The sequence below is a fragment of the Cygnus olor genome, chromosome 17 (assembly GCF_009769625.2).
Source record: "Cygnus olor isolate bCygOlo1 chromosome 17, bCygOlo1.pri.v2, whole genome shotgun sequence".
Taxonomy (NCBI): domain Eukaryota; kingdom Metazoa; phylum Chordata; class Aves; order Anseriformes; family Anatidae; genus Cygnus; species Cygnus olor.
Genome location: NC_049185.1, coordinates 14529786 through 14548918, shown reverse-complemented (window position 1 = coordinate 14548918; position 19133 = coordinate 14529786). Strand labels below are relative to the sequence as shown.

The 19133-nt window shown below is 65.4% G+C and overlaps 2 protein-coding genes across 3 annotated transcripts in view; both read right to left on the bottom strand.

Moving 5' to 3' along the window:
- Window positions 1–1130: 1130 nt before the first annotated feature.
- Window positions 1131–10600, bottom strand: ASPHD2 (aspartate beta-hydroxylase domain containing 2). Its single transcript, XM_040576537.1, has 4 exons — window positions 10476–10600; window positions 6308–7394; window positions 3852–3965; window positions 1131–2569 (listed from the first exon to the last, which is right to left on the bottom strand). The coding sequence occupies exons 2-4, from the start codon at window positions 7185–7187 to the stop codon at window positions 2460–2462; spliced, it is 1104 nt and encodes a 367-aa protein (XP_040432471.1). The 5' UTR covers window positions 7188–7394; window positions 10476–10600; the 3' UTR covers window positions 1131–2459.
- A 4518-nt stretch (window positions 10601–15118) lies between these two features.
- Window positions 15119–19133, bottom strand: part of SEZ6L (seizure related 6 homolog like) — a 40259-nt gene continuing 36244 nt past the window's right edge. The window contains exons 13-17 of one of the 2 annotated variants that reach the window (XM_040577184.1): window positions 18768–18962; window positions 18072–18104; window positions 17183–17294; window positions 16943–17045; window positions 15119–16667 (exon numbers count right to left, since the gene is read on the bottom strand). In XM_040577184.1, coding sequence (XP_040433118.1) covers window positions 16638–16667; window positions 16943–17045; window positions 17183–17294; window positions 18072–18104; window positions 18768–18962 — 473 coding nt within the window. In that variant the 3' untranslated portion in view covers window positions 15119–16637. Of the gene's footprint in view, window positions 16668–16942; window positions 17046–17182; window positions 17298–18071; window positions 18105–18767; window positions 18963–19133 lie in introns of both variants that reach the window. The other variant, XM_040577183.1, reaches the window with a different exon arrangement.

The window sequence follows — 19133 nt, the reverse complement described above, 5'->3', positions numbered from 1 at the left end:
ACGGGGGCCGACTCCTAGCCTGGCGTCGGGGAAGTGGCTGTGTGCTCGACCAGGAAACACGAGGATGGAGGAAAAGCCTGAGAGGGACAGGAGGGAGTTTGGCACAGCAGCGAAGCACAACATGGACGCTTTTGCCTGCTGTCTTCGGGAATCTTCCGCCACAATCTGCTGTGCCGGCTGGCGGCAGCGCAACAGCTGGGACGGTCTCGTCGCGTTCTGCTGCTTGAGCTGCGTCTGGCCACCGAGAGCTGCTGGAGCCCTGTGGGTGGGGAAGTTGGCTGGTGGCAGCACGGCAAAGCACTCCAGGCGCTTGACTGAGCGGTTGCGTTGGAGAGCCCACTTCAGAAAGTGGTCGTGCTCGAGTGTAACGAGACGAACGGCGGCTGCTGCCCTGGCCGTGCTGCCGGGGCGCAGTGCTGCTGCTAACGGGGCCGGGGGGCTCTCGCTGAGCTCCACTGGCTTTTGGGCACAGGGACAGCAAGCGTTTGGGTGGCAGCACAGCGTCCTCTGCCCTAGAGCTGCTCCTGGTGAAGCTGCCTGCTGCCCTTGCTGTGCCAGTGCAGGCAGCTCTGAGGTTTTTTTCCAGAATGCTGTGTTTTGTTTCTTTCTGGGAGGCTCGTGCAGGCTCTGGTGGCCCTATTGCCGAGCCTGGAGAGCGCCGAATTAGCGCAGCAGTTCCCGTTGCCGACTGGGCCGTGGCCTCTGCTGCCTTGGGGCAGGCGGTGCGCTGGAAGCGCAGGCTGGGGCCAGCCGCCTGGCTTTGCAGGGGGCGGCACGGCCCCCAGGGGCGCGATAAATGCGGGGAGGTGCAAAGTGGATGCCCCCCGGGGCGGTGGCAGCGGAGGCGGTGGCGATGCCCTGGGTGGGGAGGCTGCGGGGCACGGAGGTGCCACAGGGCCTGGTGTGCTACACGGTGCCCTCGCCCTGCATCGCTCGCAAGCTCATCACCAGGCCCCTCACCTCCTCCCACCCCCAGCGCTCCCGTTATTTTCAGCACTTTTCTCCGTCCCCGCCAACCGAGCTGCTGGGGCCTCGGGAGGCCGGGGCCGGCTCAGGAAAGGATCCAGCTCCTCGGCGTTCTGCTTTACCCTGGAACAGTTACACCAGCAGGCAGAGCCCCGTCTGTTTTCAGCACAACGGTTTATTGATAATCTTTGCTTATCCACTGTATGAATGTTACCAAACTGTAAGACAGTTGCCAAGCCAGCCTGCTTCCTCGGAGTCTGTTCCCAAGTAATCAATGCATGTAGAAATCATGGTAGAAATCATGCACTTTCAGCTATTCTGTAACAAGACAGGTGTAAAAAATATCTTGGATGTATTTGAAATCTCTGCCCTCCCTTGCAATCCGATCACCGAGAAGTCTGTAAAGAAGTCGCTCTGGAGCTGGGCTGCGTCCCCCCGGGAAGGGCAGGGGGTGGGGGAGTCACCCAGCCCCTCTCCAGCCAGAGGAGCAGCGCAGGGGCAGCACCCGCGGCGTGCTGTGCTGCAGGCAGGGTCACACACCGCGCGGCAGCGCCGAGCCCCGGAGCCCCCAGGCAAACCCCGAAAGCTGGGAGAGACGTCAGCGAAGCGTGTCGGTTGCGAGGGGGCAGGCGGAGGGCTCTTGTGCTGCAGAATTAAACACCCCTGGCGGCCTTTGGAAACCTCTCCTGTGAGCTCAGGGGCGTGGGAGCTGCTCCCTCTGCTCGCCCTGGCTGCGGGATGGGGGCAGCCAGCAGCAGGGAGCCCGGCCGCTCTGCCTCGCTGCCCTGCGGCTGCAGCCCACCCAAAGCCCACCTCCGCAGTGCCAAACGCCTCCCTGCCCCTGCGGGGGCTTCCCAGCCTCGACTTGTGGAAACCAAGGGCTGCCGATAACGCAAGGAGGGGATTTAGGCAATGGGTAACACCTCTGGCAAGGTTAAAGAGCAGGGCTGGCCGTGCCCGGCGCTGGGTCTGCCCCCCGGGAGGTGCTTGGTGCCTGCTGCTGCCCGTCCGTCTGTCCATCCATCCGTCTGTCTGCACGGCCCCGCAAACGGGACAGGGGCAGGCTGAGCGCAGAGCTCCACTGTTTGGCTGCTTCGCTGTTCTGGTGCGGGAGTGTTGTCCTTTTGATGGCCGCGAGAAATTTTACACTATCACATTCAAACAAACACCCCGGTAACTCTACTTCTGAACACTGCAAAAACACGGTAGCAACATAACACGTACAGGAGTGGTGCCGCGTCTAACCACGGAGGGAAGGAAATGCACCGTCGTGGTGGAAAAGGATCCCTGAAGCCAGTGATGGGAGGGAGGAGATGGGCGTTGATACACGTCGACGTTTCCATTTACAAGAACCCGGAGGGGAGCGCCCAGCGCCGGGTGCTGTGAGCAGCCTCCCCGGGGCGGGCGGCCGCGGGCGGCGCTGGGGCTGCGGCGGTGCCACCAGCACGAAGCCGGGTCCCAGCTGCCCTCACCCCCACAGCGAGGCAGCGCCCTCAGCGTCCCGGGGCGAAGATGAAGTCGAGGGCTTGGCGCTCGGCGGCTGCCACGTTGGGGTGCCACAGATCCACCATGAAGACCACGCGGGGACCCTCCTCCGGGGGACCTGGGAGGGACGCAGCAGCGGGGTGAGGCACGGGGTCGCTGTGCTCCTTGCCCTGCTCGTGTCGGAGCGAGCTGTGCCTGCCTGAGCACCGGGATGCCGGCCTCTGCCGCAGAACCGGGCAGCCCCACAGCTCAGGACCCCTGGAGCATGGGCAGCCGAGGCACTCGGCGAGGTCACTGCGTGCAGCCCTGCATCGTGCACGCTGCAGCAGGATCGGCCCTGTACAACTCCAGCAAACACCACCCCAGCTGCTACCGGGAGCCCAGTGCCTCCAGCACCTGGGGTGGGGTGCTCTCGACAGGGCCCCAGCCCCGCTTTTTGCGATCACACAGCAACGTGTGGCACCTCAGGGCAGCGGGCATGGTGCTGAGTTTGCCGTTCAGCAGCAGCCGTCCTTGGAGCTGCGTCTCAGAGCGGTGCACGGAGCCGCTGCTGCGCTATTCTGGCCTTCCCCATCCCCACGGCGCTGCAATGAGCTGCATTTCCCCATTCCATAGCAGGGTTTATGTGGGAGCAACAGCTTTTGTTCTCCCACCCTCTTCACACGCTCTCCTGCAAAAAACAGCTCAGCTTGACGCTTTTATGCCATCGGCAACTAATGCCGGCTAATCCAGGAGAGCTGGAGCAGAACAGCCCCGCCGGTAACGGAGAGGGGCAGCAGAACCGGCCGGACCCTGCTGCGTCCTGCTGTGCTCGCCACGGGAAGCACAAATTCACCCTGCCCCGTGTTGCAGCTACCGAAAGGTTTGGGCTGGATCGAGCTCCGCAAACTGGGGGGAGGCTGGGGGAAAAGCCAGAGGAGCTGGGACCCGACGCAGAGAGGGGACAGGCACCAGGAGCTGCCGCGGCGCGCCTGGGGCACGACGGGTGGCAGAGCCAGCCCTGCGGGCTGGGGAGCGGGGTGCTGGGGGCCAGTGAACGGGGTGCTGGGGGCCGTGAAGCTTTTCTCCTGCCAATGGAGGAAAAGGCCCCTCTGGCACACCAGGCGCTGAGCGGCTGCCTTGCGAGAGGGCTGGCTGCAGCTGGCAGCGCCGCCGTGAGCCGGGGCACGGGGCTGCCAGCGTCGGTGCCTGGGCAGCCCTGCAGCGCTCGGGGGCGAGGGAGCTTCTCTGTGCTCAACACTGGGTGGGGAGAGGCTGGAGGGCCCCGAGGGGCTGGCAGGATCACTGCAGGACCGCGAGGCTGCAGGGTGAGGGCAGAGAGCACCCCGGGGAGGAGAGGACTCCAGGTCAACTGGGCAAGGGGGACCGGGCAAGCGCCGACGCGTGAGCTCCGCGCTTACCTTCGTGAAAGGCGGTGTGCAGGAAGGAGTCGTCGAAGAGCAGGCAGCGCCCCTCTGCCCAGCACTGCGGCTCGCCCCCCACCACGAGCTCGCAGTTGCTGGGGGTCTTCAGACCTTCAGGCACAGAGGAGAGAAGAGGGGGGGGGGGGGTCAGGCGGCGCTGCGCTCCCCGCGGCGAGGGAGCCCCTCAGGGAGCAGTCCTGAGATGAGAGCAGTGAGCACCACGCGAGCTCCGCGCTGCTGCCCCCGGGCAAAGTGGAGCCCAAGGGGTGCCGAGGGGCTGCTGCCCCCCCGGGAACAGGAGCAGCAGGGCTCAGTGCAGGGCTCAAACAACGCCAGGGCACTGGGTTCGCAGGCTGAACTCCCAAACCGGTGCAGCTCGGCCCCTGCCCTCTCCCTCCTGCCCATCCTGTGCCCAGGGCTGCGGGGCACCCCCGTGCAGTGCCTTGCTGTACCCAAACCGAGCTCAGCGTCGTGGGCACCCTCTTTTGTACCCGGAACGGCTGCCAAGTCCCAGGAGCCCACAGGCATGAGCTGTATGTAGGAAGCCAGTTTCCTGGTGCATTTTTGTAGCTTCGGGAGCAAAGGCAGAGCCTGCACGCTTATCTTCCTCCAGCACTGGTGTGATTACACTGCCCACTGCAAGGCTGGAGGAGGAAAACGTTGCACTGGGACTTAAGGAATGGGCTCAATGCACGGCTCTGCCCCTGCTCCCCATTTGACCTTGCACCATTCGTCATGGTTACCTCCTGCATTCGGGGCTCGAACTAGATGACCTTAAGGTCCCTTCCAACCCAAGGCATTCCACATTTCTAGGATCGTGTGCCTTGTCACTTGGTCACCCAGCCGAGATGCTGCTGCAGCAATGCCCCACCAGGCAGCTGCATGGACAGAAATTCAGGAGGGTTGCAAAACTGTCCTAAGAGAAGAGGCTCCGTGAAGGCAAGATGCAGAAGGACAGCCCTAGGAATAAAATGGGTCTGTTCCTAAAGGACTAGCACAAGTCGGGACAGTTTGGTGAGGGACGATCCCACCACCCCGTGCATCAGGAATGCCACCCGTGGCACAGGGGGAGTGCTGGAGCTGGTGCAGCAACCTGCCCCGAGGTGCAGCCATGGTGGGGAAGGGGCAGCGCTCCCATGACTTTCAGGTGGCAATGATGCTGCAAACGAGCAGGAAGGGGTTTCTATGCCAAATCCAAGCAAGCACAGCAGGGACTCCCAGCTGCCCAGGAGAGCTGGGAGCATAAAAGCTGCTCTGCTTTCCTAATGTACATTTCAAAGACGGCAAAACCCAAACCCATTTCCCTGCACAGTGGCCTCAGCTGGAGTCGCTCCAGCTGGAAGGGGCGTGCTGAGCAGCCAGGGGAGGCAGGAGGAGGCGGCAGCAGCGCGCAGCCTTTCCTTCTGGGCCAGCGCTCTGCAGGATGCGTCCCTGTCCCTTGGAGCAGCAGGACTGGGGCTGTGCCTGGCCCCAGGTGCTTGGCAGAGCAATGGGGGGGCTGGGGGAAAACCCAGGAAGATTCATCTACACTGCCTGCTGTTCTGGCTATGCAGAGCAAGCTGACCTGGAAGGACTGGCTGTCTCAAAGGTGACCGTGGGCTGGGCACGGTGACAGCCAGGACAGCAGCACCGAGGTGGGGACGTCACCAAGATGAGCAGCTGTCGGCACGTCCCGGGCACGGGGCTGTGTCCTGGCAGGAGGGCCAGCAGCAGGCAGCGGATGGAGCAGGACTTTGGGAAATGCAGGACAAGGGGACGGCCCACATCGCTCGTCTCCCCAAGGCACGCACGCTCCAGGTGCAGAGCTGGCCTCGGCTCTGCACTGCTGTCGCCTGCACTAGGCTGAGCCGTGCCTCGCTCTGCGCCCAGGAACCGCGCTCTGCCCCTTGCCTCTCCCAGGTGCTTCAGGGGCTGGCTCCCGACTCACCGACGGCTCCCCAGGGCAGGAGAGCTCGTCAGATAGCTCAGAAGACCAGCTCCCACTTGTAATTAAATGGCCAGTCGCAGCCGGCGTGTGTTTACCCGAGAGGAGTTGGCTGAACAATCGCGTTCGGTGTTTGCCAGCAAGGCCCGTGCGGTGCCTCCCCCGTCGCGATCTGCGCTGCTTCCAGCGCGGCAGAGTCCCAGCCATCTGTGCCGCGTGGGCTCCCCCCTTCCCGGGCACCCGCGGGGCGGGGAGCACCGCACCGCCTGCCCAGCGCCCGCCCCCCCGGAGAGGACCCCCAGAGACCCCCTCCCTGCCCTGGGACTGGCACCGAAGCAGCGCCTGGCCCAGCTCTTTGCTCACACCTCCCAGTGGCAATAACTGTGTCCCTCGCCCTAAAACCCGGGACATACAGGATGGACCCCCACTGGGAGGCAGCTCGGTGGCCGGAGCAGTGCCCCAGGCTGCCTGGAGCGGGGGACGGCGAGGGACGTCCCGCAAGGACGCACGGCCCCCGCAGGGTGCTTACCTAGGTGGCAGCGGATGCGGATGTTGGTGGGTCCGTAGTGCTCCGCAATGACGGTGCCCGGGCTCAGCACGGAGATGCAAGCGTTCCCAAAGACATTGTTGCCAATGCAGGTGCGAAGGCTGCCGAGCAAGCGGTACGTCCGTGGGCATCTCCTGCAGTTCCTGGGCACGCACATGCCCTGGTTCACCAGGTAGAAGGTGAACCACTCCCCGCTGGGCGTGCTGTTCATTTTCCATCCTTGCGGGAGGCTGCAGTTTGAGAAAGCTTTGTAGAGGGTCTCAAACTCGCACAGGATGGTCTGGAAGTTGCGCTCCAGCAACTCCACGTCGTGCTTTTGAGCGTCCCGGGCGAAGTAGGGCATGGTCGGCAAGTCCGGCAGGAAGAAGACTTCTGGCTTCTGGATGGACGGCCGGCTGTTGAGGTAGCGGCCCTGCTCGCGGATGCCCTTGTGGATCCTGCCCATGCCGGACCAGGAGTAGCGCTTGGCATACTCCTGCAGGTTGTGGTAGAGTTTCTGGTTGAGCCCGTCGTGGTGCGTGCAGCGCACGCACTCGGGCGAGTGGCAGTAGACGTACCCGTTCTGCACGCCGTTGGCCTCGGCGCTCTGCATCAGGGCGTTGACGGTGGCGTAGGCACGGGGCTGCTCCCGCCCCACGTGGTAGCAGTACCACACGAACAGGACCAGCAGGCAGGCGACGGCGGCCAGGGCGGTGGCGTCGCAGTCCCGGAAGGACTGGATGCCCGTGGCGATGAAATCCCGGAGGCCGTCCAGGGACCAGCTCCAGTCCACCAGCCACTCCACAGACATGTTGGCGCAGCGGTTGGCGCGCAGGGGGGCCCGGCGGTCAGTCCTGGCGGTCCTCAGGGGCACCCACACCATGCAGGTCTGCCATGGGGGAGCGGAGCTGCGGCTGTCCCCAGCGCGCCCGGCACCTCCGCATGGGCAGCGGCCGCCGGCAGCTCGCGGGGAGGCGGGCGGCCGGGCGGCCTGGGGGTGCCAGAGCCACGGTGTCAGCAGAGATGTGCCCAGAGGGTCCCCGCCTGCGCTCCTGGGCGGATCATCCTGAAATGCAGCACCGGGGAGGCTCTGGAGAGACAAATTCAGAGGTGTTACGGGGCATTGGCTTCCCCTGGGGTCTCTGTAGGGGCTCAGCCTGGGGCTGTGGGGGACACTGGCTCCTCATGGAGGGAGAGGGGATGATAGACAAGGAGCCCCGCTGTTTGCCCAGGAGCCCAGTGCTGTCCCACACTGAGAAAAGCCTCTACCCGCTCCCAACAGCATCTGCCACAAGAATCCCAACGTCCACTGGAAGGTAAGTGGGGAGAGCCAGCCCCCCAGCTCCCAGTGCCCCATCTCCTCCCCTGCTCTTTCCCCACACTTCTCTTCTGCTTTGCTGCCTTATCACACCTGAAATCCGTCTGATAAGGAGCCACATCTGGCTGAGCCAGGAGCAAAGCTCAGAACAGTCTCTTAGCAGCCCTACCTCGCAGCACATCGATTTATCTTCTGGATCTGAACGCTCTGAAATGACGCTCCCTCCAGAGACCAGGAGGTTGCCACCTGCACCCAGCGAGCCCAGCACCCGCTGCGGGTTCCCACTGGTGCCCACCTGGCGTGGCAGGGACACGGCGATGACAGTGGCAGGTCTGGGGACGGTCGGTTTGATTCCACTGGCCGAAGCTTCCCAAGCCTTCGGGTCACGGGAGCTGAATGGCTCCTAGCACTGCCACCACGGCCCGGCTCACCTGGGCTAGTGTCAGCCCAGCCCGAAAAGCAGAGCCTGTCCTCCCTCCCCTGGGCAGGGGCAAATCCCCCACACAGCCAGCGGCCGCTCGCTGCCCCTCAGCAGGGCAGAGCACCGTACCAGCTCCATCCTCACAGCACAGCCACTGGGCACACGGCAGGGTCGTTCCTGACGTCTGAGGCCCTCGGAGCTCCACGCCGGCAGCGCTGACCTCAGGCAGCTCTGCCCTGCCCCACACCAAAGCTCTCGGGGAAGCAGCCGGGTGAGGCCATGCCCCTGCTCCTGGTAACCACGCGTGGCCCCTGCTCACCCCAAGCGCCATCCCTGGGCGGGTAGAGGGGCGGGGAAGGCAGCGGTGAGAAACAGAAGGGAAACACAAACCAGGTCGGAAAGCACACCAAGGGCTACCCCCGACTATAGCGCGCTGCCAGCACGGAAGGAGAGCCCTGCAATTACCAACCAGCCACTAGCTGCTGACCAGGACCGTCCATGGGCTGAGGCAGCTGGGCACGTGCGGAGGGCGCAGCCCACCCCGGGGCACACGGAAGCAGAGCGAGGGCTGCAGGCTCTCAGCCGGTCCCCCTGCGCCAGCGCCGTGCCCAAACTGCACCTCCTGCACGTGCCAGCTGCTGCAGAGCCCGTCCGGAGGGCAGGCGGGAGCTGCAGGGCACCAGCTCCGCATCCTCCGTCTCAGAGGAGAGAAACGAGGATGGCAGAGGTTAAGGGGAGGGAGGGAGATGCTGTGGGAGCTTATCTGTCTCATCTGTGAGCGCGCTGACTGGAAGGAGTAGGCCGGGTTTATTAGCCAGGGAAGCTATCCAAGCCCTTCCCGGCCCTCCCTGCCAAGGTCCCGCAGCTCGTAAATGAATGTGCATTTCCCCACAGATCGAAGGGTGATGCACCTCAGCTGATGGAGCTTTGGCTGGGACCTGACCCTGCAGCGGTGGGCCCAGCGCAGGGCTGGGGACCCAGGCTTGAGGCAGCTTCATCCCACGGGCAGGACACGTGCACAGCTGAGCTCCTTCCACCCTGCTTCCTCGTAGCACGGTGCCCGTGTGCCCCGTCCTGCCGTCCACGTGGCGTGTCGTAGCCGCCTGGAAATTTCAAGACAACTTTCCTCCCTCCCCAGTGGCTGGCATCCCGCCACACACGCCGGCTCCTCCAGCCCAGCCCTTGGCTCCCGAGTGCAGCCACGGGGCCGGACGCGGGGGTGTCCCCCAATGCTGGCACAGCCCCGGCGGCACCAGCTCAGCGGTGCCAGGACGTGCCCCAGGAAGGCAGGCAGAGCCCAGGAGCCATCTGTATTCACAGCAGCTCTCCTGCCCTGACACAGAGCACAGCAGCAAGGCTCTCCTTCAGAAGCTGAAGCTGATGGATGAAGTGAAAGCCTGGGGGGAGCGGGGTCCGACAGCCTGGGGGTCCCCAGCATGAGCACAGCTCTGCTGCTGCCCCGGGGCTGCGGCCAGCACCTCAGATGGGGAAAATCAAGGGGAAACCATCAGGGAAGGAAAGGATCAAAGCCCCTGCACCCACCGGCACCCCACCCAACTCCCCAGGGGCACGGGACCCGCCGGGAATTCGGGCCGGGCTTCCCTGGGGTGGCTTCAGGCCGAGCCTCGGCCGTGGGTCCTGTGGGCAGCTCCCCGGGGGCACCGCAGCCCCCGCCGGGACCCGCTCGGGGCTGCAGCCGCCGGGCTGAGACGGGACTCGGGGAGACCCCCGCGGGCTGAGACCCCAGGAGCGGACCGGCTAACGCCAGCCCACGGTACACCCAGGCCGTGGGGCTCCGCTCACCGCGGTGCCGAAGTTGTGCAGGACGTGGGGGCAGCCCCGCGCCAGGCAGCTTACGCCAGGCGTTACATAAGGCGGCCGGCCCGGCACAGCACCGGGGGGCAGCACCGGGGGGCAGCACCGGGGGGCAGCACCGGGGGGCAGCACCGGGGGGCAGCACCGGGGGGGCAGCACCGGGGGGGCAGCACCGGGGGGGGCAGCACCGGGGGCACCGATCCCTCCCGGGGGGGCGGCTTCGGCCGGGCCAGGCGGGCCGTTACCGGGGCTGCAGCCCGGCCCGGCACCGGCGGCCGCAGCCTCGCCCCTCCCGACGGCCGTGCCCAACGGGGGCACCCGCGGCGGCCGCTCCGCACCGGGCGGCGGCGGGCGCTGAGCCCCTCTCACGTTCCCGGTGCGGCGGCAGCACCCGGCCCCGCGGTGCCGCCCGCCCGCCGCCGACCCCCGGCAGCCCCGGGCCGGGCCGGGCCGGGCCGTGCCCCCCGCCGCGGGCTCGGCCGCCGCCCGCCCTCCCTCCCGCCGCACGCAGCCGGTGCCCCCCCCGCGGCCGTGCCGCCCCCCGGCCCCCGCCCCGGGCCCGCAGCGCCCGGCCCCGCCCGCTCCGCCGCGCTGCGCTGGGATGCGGCGGTACCGACCTGCCGCCCGCTCCGCTCCCGTTCCGCTCCGCTCCGCGCCGCCGCCCCGGACCACAACTCCCAGCAGCCCGGGCAGGAGGGGCCGCGCCGCCCCCGCCGGCACCGCGCCGGGCGGCAGCCTGCGGGCCCCGGGCCAAGGCACCGCCCGCCCGGCCCGCCCCTCGCCGCGGCCTCGGGGCGGCGCGCCGCGCCCCCGCGCCCCCGCAGCGCGCCCCCGCAGCGCGCCCCCGCGGCCCCGCGCCCCCGCAGCGCGCCCCCGCGCCGCCGCCGGGCCGCGGCACCCGGGGATGGAGCGCGGCGGGCGGCGGGGGGCACCCCGGGGTGCGGGGCGCGGCCCCCAGGGATGCGGGCAGCCGGGCTGCAGCGGCTGGGGTGGGGGCATCCGGCGCCGCGGGCACCCCGGAGGCGCGCTGGGGGGACGCGGGCACCCGGGGACGCGGCAGCTGGGATGTGGGGGCTGCTGGCCCGGGGGATGCGGGCATCCAGGGCGCGGGGAATGCCGTCTGCAGGGATACGGGCGCCCGGGGAGGCAGCACCCAGGCCACAGGAGCTGCGGGTCCCCAAGGACGCTGGTGTGTGGGATGCAGGGGGTGCCGGCCCCCAGGACAAGGAGCACCCAGGGAGGCAAAGCCCGAGACTTTGCCCAGCCAGGGATCTGCGGCTGTGCTGCAGCACCTGGGACGGGGAGAGGCTGTTGGCTGGGGTGCTGGCTGCCGGGATGCAGGAGGTGCTGGCCCTGGGGCCGTGGGCACCTGGGATGCAGCACCTGGGATGCAGGTGCCTGGGGACGCAGGTCCCAGGGCTGTGAGCGGTCCAGAGGGGTGGCAGACACACGCGAGGCCCCCCGGGCTCGCAGCCGGTTCCTGCCCCCCGTTTAGGAGGGGCCCTCGGTCGGTAAGTGACGACCTGGCCGTTGGCATCTCCCAATCCTGTCCTGCTGCCCCAAGGTGCCTCCTGCCTCCGCTGCGGGCCAGTGCCAGGCTGAGCCCCCTGGGCCACGGCAGCTTCAGCGCCTGGCTGCGGGTGCAGGAGCTGTCCCCGCAGGGCACACCCTTGTCTCCAGCTTGTTCGGCCAGCCCCAGCAGGTCAGCGCTGCCTTCTCTCCAAAAGCTCCCTTTCTAAACTGGTCTTGAATGCTTGCAGGCTTTAGCCTCGCGGAAAAGAAGAGACCAACTTTGCAGGTTGGCTGAAGAGGAAATAAAACTTCTGGCAATTTGGCGGGTCCCTTAATGACTCTTAAGTGCTGGGGGAGAAACGGTTTGTCTTGAGCCTTTCTGCTTCCTGCTTGCTTGCTCTTTTCCCCTCCAACCCGCTTCCCATTCGCCCAAGCAAATGCCGGGAGTGCAGGGACCGGAGCCCCAGGCGCGCAGCTCTGGCGTTCCCCCGGGGCAGGCAAGCTGCGGGCTGGGCTGATGCCAGGCGGAGTCCCGGCTCTCCTGGCTGCGCTGCTCTGCCCGCTGCCACGCGGAGCTGCCTCGGACACGTGGCACCGCTCGGAGCAGGCACACGGCCATGGGGTGCTGGCTCCAGAGCAGCCTCGTGCCTCGCCGTGCTGGAGACCCAAGCTGCACCTCGTTTTCTGTCTCGCTACGTTATTCCTCCTCTGTGTTCCTGCTGTTTTCCTGTGCTCTCACGAGCGCTTTCCCCATCCCCAGGCCCTCCCCTGCCGTTTGTCCCTGCAAGGTGAGCTTATTCCCTCCAGCTCCTACCCAGGCCCCTTTCAGCCTCGGTCTGCACCTCCTGCCTGCTCCCTGCAGGCACAGCCTCCTTCTGTCGGCAGTCACGGCGCCTGCTGGCTCTCGGTGTTGGTCTGGATCGCTCCCATGACTTTCTTCTGCTCTTTGCTGCCAGAGCCCCCCGCTGGTCCTCTCCAGGCCCTGGTCCTCAGCTCTGCTGCAGCCTCTTCTCTGCGGGACCAGCTGCTGTGCTCTCTCCTCTTCCTTTAGGATGTCGCCTGGCTGCCTTCGCCATCCAGTGCGGCCAAACCCTTCCCCACACTGCAACCAGTCGGCTGTGGAGCCTTTCCCCAGCTCGGAGAGCTCTGGGGAGAGCAGGGAGAAGGGGATGTTAGGACTGGAGTCTCATCCCGACTCCCTGGCATGCACGCACCCCAGTAACACTAAGCCCATAACAGGCAGCCCAGAGGTTCCTTGTAACGCATCCTGCACCACACGTGTCTGCCCCGTGCTGAGGGTGCAGGGACCCGATGCCTCTGTCCCGCGCTCCTCCACGGGGCTGGCAGCGATGCAGCCAGGGGTTAATGCTGCTGTCAGCCTCCTCTCCACTTTATGCTTCACCGCTGTCTCCCCCGCCCTATCAACTCCTCTCCTCTCTCCCTGGCCTGGTGATTCACTGCTGCTGGGGAGCTCAGGGGAGACGTCAGCCCCGTGAGCCAGACGTGTGGGTCTGGGTCTGGGGTCCCTCAGCCGGGATCCTCAGGGGCCACGCTGCAGGCACAGCCCCAGCCCCGAAAGGCCAGGAACAGCCCCGGGAAGAGCCTGGCACGGCCCTGCCAGAGACGTCCTGGCAGGAGCCCTGTCTGCGGTGCAGCCTCTTGGCTCCAGTGATTCCCTCTCCCTGTTCCCGAGGTTTGCTCCCGGGGCAGACACCGCGCGGTGCCCTCCCTGTGCCGCTGCCAGGACGCGGCTGCAGCCAGCAGCGCTTGCGGTGTCCGGGGCCAAGATCTCCTGGAGCATCCAGCCTGGGGCTGGGGCAGAGCTCCCGGAGGGCTCCCGCCTGTGCTCCCCGAGCCAAGGAGACCCACACGTCTGCAGGCTCCTGCCCCCTGACCCCCCCTCCAGACCAGCTTGCGAGGGATTCAGTACTGAAGCCCGTCTTCTGCAGGGGGGCAGTGCGCAGCATCCCCTGAGCGTGGCTTTGCTTGCAGCCCCCCCCGCCTCTGAGCTCTGAGCTCTCCCCCAGCTCTGAGCCCTCGTGGTCTTTGCTCTTCAGCCGTACCCAGCCAGATGCTGTTTTCTGGCTCTGCCCTGGAAGGGGCTAACACCAGCCCCAGCCGGTGACGGGTGCCTGGGCAGAGGAGGGGGCCGAGGCCCCGGCTTCTGCCGTAACCCTCCGTGCTCGGCCAGTCTCGGCGTGCTGCCCCCGCGCCCCCCCGGCCACATTTGGCTTCTGCTGAGGTGTAGCCCCGTGGTCTGGGCAGGCGCAGGAAGGCAGCCGGCAAATGGCCGCGTGCAAGCCTGCTCCGTGAGCGCCGGCCAGCCGTTCCGTGCCGGAGCAGGCCACGGGGCGGGCAGCGATGCCGTGCGGGTGCCGTGGGCACGGCGGGTCCCTCGGCTACGTGACTGCCGGGCAGCGAGCGCTGCGCGCCCCCACTCGCGCCCGTCGCAGGGGAGAGGCGGCTGGAGGCTGCGAGCTGCGCCAGACAAAGCTTCATCTGCACAGAGCGAGAGGCCAGAGATTGGCTCCTGCTTGACGTCACCGAGGAGAAACGGCAGCACCGAGGCTTTTTTTTTTTTTTTTTCCCCTTCATTTTAATTCTCTTGCAATCTCTGTCCAAAAATAACGCGAGCTTCCTCCCTGGGGATTGCTCTGCATCGCGCTCTGGCTCCTTCACCCTCCCGTGCATTAGCCTGACGGCTGCTAAATGAAGCAATTAGCCGCTGGCACACCACAGCCTTTCTTAAAAGCACGCCTGGGGAGCTCAGGACCGTCGTGTTGGGCTGTGCGGGGAGGTGCACGGCCGCACGGTGGGTGCTCTGCGGAGGCCCCGAGCACCCTGGGGGCTGCGCATCCCCGGCCCCCCGCTGCCAGGGAATCCCGGGGCCCTGCCGGGCACCCCCAGGGCGCAGCGGGGGCACCGCCGCCGCCCCCCCGCGCCGCCCGCGCCTCCCCAGCCCCGCGCCGAGCCGTGCCCGCCCGCTCCGCATTGCAGCACCGCGGGACCCGCCGCTGCGGAGCCGGGCGGGGGGAGGTGGGGGGGGGAGGCGGCCCCCGCTGGGTGCCCCCCACCCCAGCGGGGCCATCGGGGGGGGCCTCGTGGGCGGCCCCCCGCAGCCCCGCCCGCAGGCATCCGGTGCGGATCGGCGCCGAGGGGGGGCTGCCGGCCTTGGGGGGGAGCAGGGCACGGGCAGGATCAGGCCCCCGGCCCCCCCGCCCGGCGGGGCTGTGCTAGCCGGGCTCCCCCAGCCCCTCTGCACCTCCGCGGGGACCGCCCGGGGGGTCCCGGGGGGGTCTCAGGAGGGTCCCGGGGAGGTCCTAGGGGGGTCCCAGGGGGTCCTGGGGGGTCCCAGGGGGGTCCCGGGTGGGTCCCAGCACACCTAGGCGGGAAGGCACCAGGTGAACAGAGGCCACCAGAGCTCGGTGCCATGGGGACGAGCAGCTGGGGACACTGCGGGGCTGCACCAGGGCAGGATCCGGCCCCAGGGATCTGTGCCCAGAGGTGTCGTTGCCCCGCAGCGAGGTGCACGAGGTGCCCAGCTCCAGCCCTTGCCCGTGCCACCGCAGCACTGGTGCAGCAAGGCCATGCTGCTGGCTCGCCTGTGGCTCAGAGCCCCGCAAACGGACTTCAGATGTTTAAAAATACAGAACTAGTTGTATTAAGGTTATACCGAACACTACAGCTTCCCACGGAAGTACTTTATCATGTTCAAAAATATTTAATCCCAGCAATTTTCACATTGTTCTTATAAAAACAGACATGTATGAAGGGAAATGAAATGCTTAGTACATTTTTGGCACATTTTTTTTTGTTGTTTTTCTTTTTTTTTTTTAACCTTTACAAATTACAAACACACATTCATCGTTTTTAAAGGAAAAAAACTAAGTCTCGGCTGTACACTGCAGAGATGCACTAACCATCCCTAGCCTAAAACAGACTCCCGAACACTGTCGCGGTCACAGTTGCTGTTCTACAAGGACAAAAAAAAGACACCGGCAGCCCAGGATGTGCCGGGGACACCCAGCTCTGGCTGGGGCAAACGCCCCCGTGTCTGCAGTGACGGAGCGCGGGGATGCTGAGGCCCCAAGAGCGGCTGTTGCAGGGTTCATCCACGGTCAGAGTGGTGCCGGGGGGCTGATTCTGCCCCCTCTGCCCCCGGGTTGGTTTCCCGTGCCGGAGCCCAGCCCTGCTGCCTGCTTTCTTCCTCCAGCGGACCTCCACCTCCACCCCCTGCCTCTTTCCCTCGCCCGGGCTCTGCGCCCCTGCCAGCCCGGGAGCCAAGTGCGAACCTCGAGGGCATCGTGGCAGAGCTCCGGGAGGGGCGTGGAGGCACGGAGGCTCAGCTGCTGCCCCATCGCTGCCCAGCGCCGTGCCCGCACCCCGGGGCAGGCAGCGGCCCCTCTGCCCCTCGTGGGGGCGGCGGTGGGGAGCCCGGTCCGTCGTGCTTACCCTGAGATACTGCCGCGGGGCGAAGGGCCAACTGCAGCCTGCAGCCGGGCTTGGGCTTTCCTGGTGATGGCCACGCAGTGTTTCTGACGAGAAGCAGGGAGCAGAGGAGCTCTGGTGCCCGGGGAGCGCTCCTGCAGCTCCCGGAGGAGCTGGGCCGGGCGGTGGAGAGGCTGCGGGCTGGTGCTTCTCTGCAGAGCTGTGAGTCCTGCTCGTGTCCTCTCCGTCATCCAAAGCGAACGGGCAGATGGAAGCGGCATGTCCCCCGCAGGTGCCGGGCTGTGCCCTGCTCCCCAGGTGTTGTGAGCGGGGCTCCACACCTGGATGCTTTCCTGAGACGTGTCCCGCTCCCCGGCACGGGGACGGTCCCCTCGCCCGGTGCCCACTGCCACAGGGGGCATGGGACGGGGCCGGCGGGACCCTGCGGCAAACCCTGCGCCTAAGACGGCTCTGAGCAATCAATTGCAGGCTCTTGCAATGGAGACGTTTTTAATTTTTAACAACAAAAGTACTGCAAAACCCCTCTGTGCGTGCATGGCCGGTGCGGGGGGGTGCGGCGCACGGGGCTCGGCCCCCTCTGCCGCTGCTGCCTGCACCGGGGTCCAGGCAGACCCCGGGGCTCTGCAGCACACCTATCGCAGTTTAAATAGAATAAATACAGTGAAGAAAACAGTAAAATCTTCAATAAAGAGGCAAAAGGAAAGACAACAGCAGGTCCAGGGGTCCAACCAAACTCCACGTAGTCTCTGGATTAGTTACTGAGGAAGTTCTATGAGAGCACATTAAGTTCGCAGCTGGAGACTCTCGTAGCGCTGTCTTTATATCGAAACTTCGTATTCTCTGGTTTCCTGAAAAGAAGGAAAAGCCGTTTTAGGGCAGCAGCCGCATTTTGGGATAACCACCTCATCCCCAGGGGGCAAGAGGCGCTCCAGGGGTCCCTTTGCTCCCCAGAGTGGTCCCCTCCCTGCCCAGCCCAGGGTTTTTGTAAGCCTCCGGGACCGCTCACGGTTTGTCCACTCGCTCCCTGAAGTCCTGATGCTGCACGCGCGGCAAACCCTTTGAAACCCTTTGCTCCCAGCCAACGGAGCAGCCCCCAGGGAGCGAGGGGCCCAGCAGCACTCACCCCTGTCTCATAGATCGGGTTGTCGAACTCCGTTTCTACCGTGATCTGGCTGTAGGGGTGCGAGTACATGAGGGGCAGGCGGAGGCTGGAGTAGTACCGGCACCTGCGGGGCGATGCCAGAGTCACCCGGCTGCACGGCGCTGGGCAAACCCCAGCACGCACCCACCCCGTCCTCCCGCGGGACCCCAGGTGATGCTCGACAGCCCTGGGTGGTCCTCGGGGGGCCCTGCAGGGCCCTACCTGGTGACGTAGATGTACGCTCCCCCCAGCAGCAGGGAGATGATCAGCACCGGGATGAAGATGGCTAAGGCCATGTTTCCCCCCTCGAGCGATGTCTCCGCAGCAGCTTCTGCTACTAAAAGGACGAGATCTCTCACGCGGGTTTTTGCCCAGCACCCGGTGCCCCCCCCCACCTCCGCTCCTGCCCTCGCTCCTCGCCCAGGTGATGTCTGCCTGGGCCAGAGGCACCCGCAGGAGCCCACTCCTCCTCCCCAGGCAGTCTCGGGGCTTTTTTTGTTTGTTTGTTTTTAATTGGTGGGAACAGAAGTGCTGGGGTACTAACAGGCCACCTCCCGTTCTTACCCCGCCATCAGAGGGGTTCCAAATAATGTTTATCAATATGCTGATAGGCACCTTATAAATATAAATATAAATATGGATATAAATATAGATGTAGATATAGATATATAGATACAGATATATAGATATAGATATATAGATATAGATATAGGTATAGATATATAGATATAGATATAGACAGATATAGACATAGACATAGACATAGACATAGACATAAATATAAATATAAATATAAATATAAATATAAATGTTCTGCAGGGTTGCACCAGTCCTCCCAGGAGCTCAAGGTGCCAGACAGCCCCCCCTCACCAAACAGGGCTGAGGACACACACCGGGGCGCACTGCTCAGGTCCTTCGGTGCCCCCCATGTGCATGCAGCACTTACTGCACCGGTTTCAGCCCAAGCACCTCTGCTGGGGTGCCGTGGGGTTTTAGGCTGGGGAGCACCTGGGGGTGCCAGGAGGTTGGGGGGGGGGGGGGCTCAGCTCCCTGCAGGGAGAGCTCTGCACACTGAGCTGTGCAAGGGACTCATCCAGCAGGTGTCACTCACCTTCCAGAGCGTGCTCAAAGCTGTCCTGGTTCACTGGAAGAGAAACGGGGAGTTACTGGTAGGGAACTGGGCTTGCACTGCCTGCTGGCTGCTTTCGGTGTTCTGCCTGCTGAGGATTCACTGCCCCAGCCTGTGGCTGCCGTGGAAGTTAGAGCTGGAAAAGCACGGGCCTGAGCTCCCCATACCCCGTGGGGTCCCAAACTGCTGCAAGCTTTCAGCTTTTAACACGCAGTCAGTCTGTGTAAGTGCCTGCGCGGTGACTGAGCAGGCTGTGCAAAAAGACAGCAGCAGGATGGCTCTGCCTGGGCTGCTCTACCCTCCGGAGTGCCACTGCTCGAGAGCATTTCCATGTAATTAGGAATTAAGCAGGAATTAAGAACAACCCATCCCTGCAGCTTAGTGGCAACAGGAGGGCCCTCCGTGTCCAGAAGGCACACTGCAACCGGAGCCTGCTCAGACCAGAGCCCAGGGTAGTTCCCAGGGCCGACCTCTCCCGCCTCAGCCCATGTGGACACCCGGGGGAAGCACCGCTGCTCAGCCTGGGCAAACGGCTCCGGGGAGAGCAGCACAAGGAAAGCAAGCAGACAGCCCAGCGCACCCCATGTGGTGGCCACAGGCTTGGCTCCCCCTCCCCGGGCCAGCCGAGGGTGCCCGGCACAGACGCAGGTTGCCCCCGCGCCCCCGCTGTGCCGCTACCTTTGCAGATGGGCAGGGGGCCGCTCCAGTGCGACGGCTGGCCCAGGATGCACTTGATGGTGACCTCCCCCATGAGCTCGAAGCCCTCGTAGCACATGAAGGTCAGGGACTCGCCGGGCAGGTAGAGGCGTTTGTAGAGTATTTGGTAGCCGTTTTCTGGCAGTCCCGGGTTGTCGCACGCCAGCGACTCCTCGGCTGGGAGGGAACAACACACCCCGGGTGAGCCCAAGGGCTGGGGAGGCAGCTCCTGAGATCGCACCCAGCCTGCCGGCAAGGTGAAACCCTGCACCACTGCAGGTGGCTGGGCACGGTCTTGGTGCAGGGAAGGTCCCAGGGCCCCCAGGAGTGGAGGAGTGGCAGGGCAGG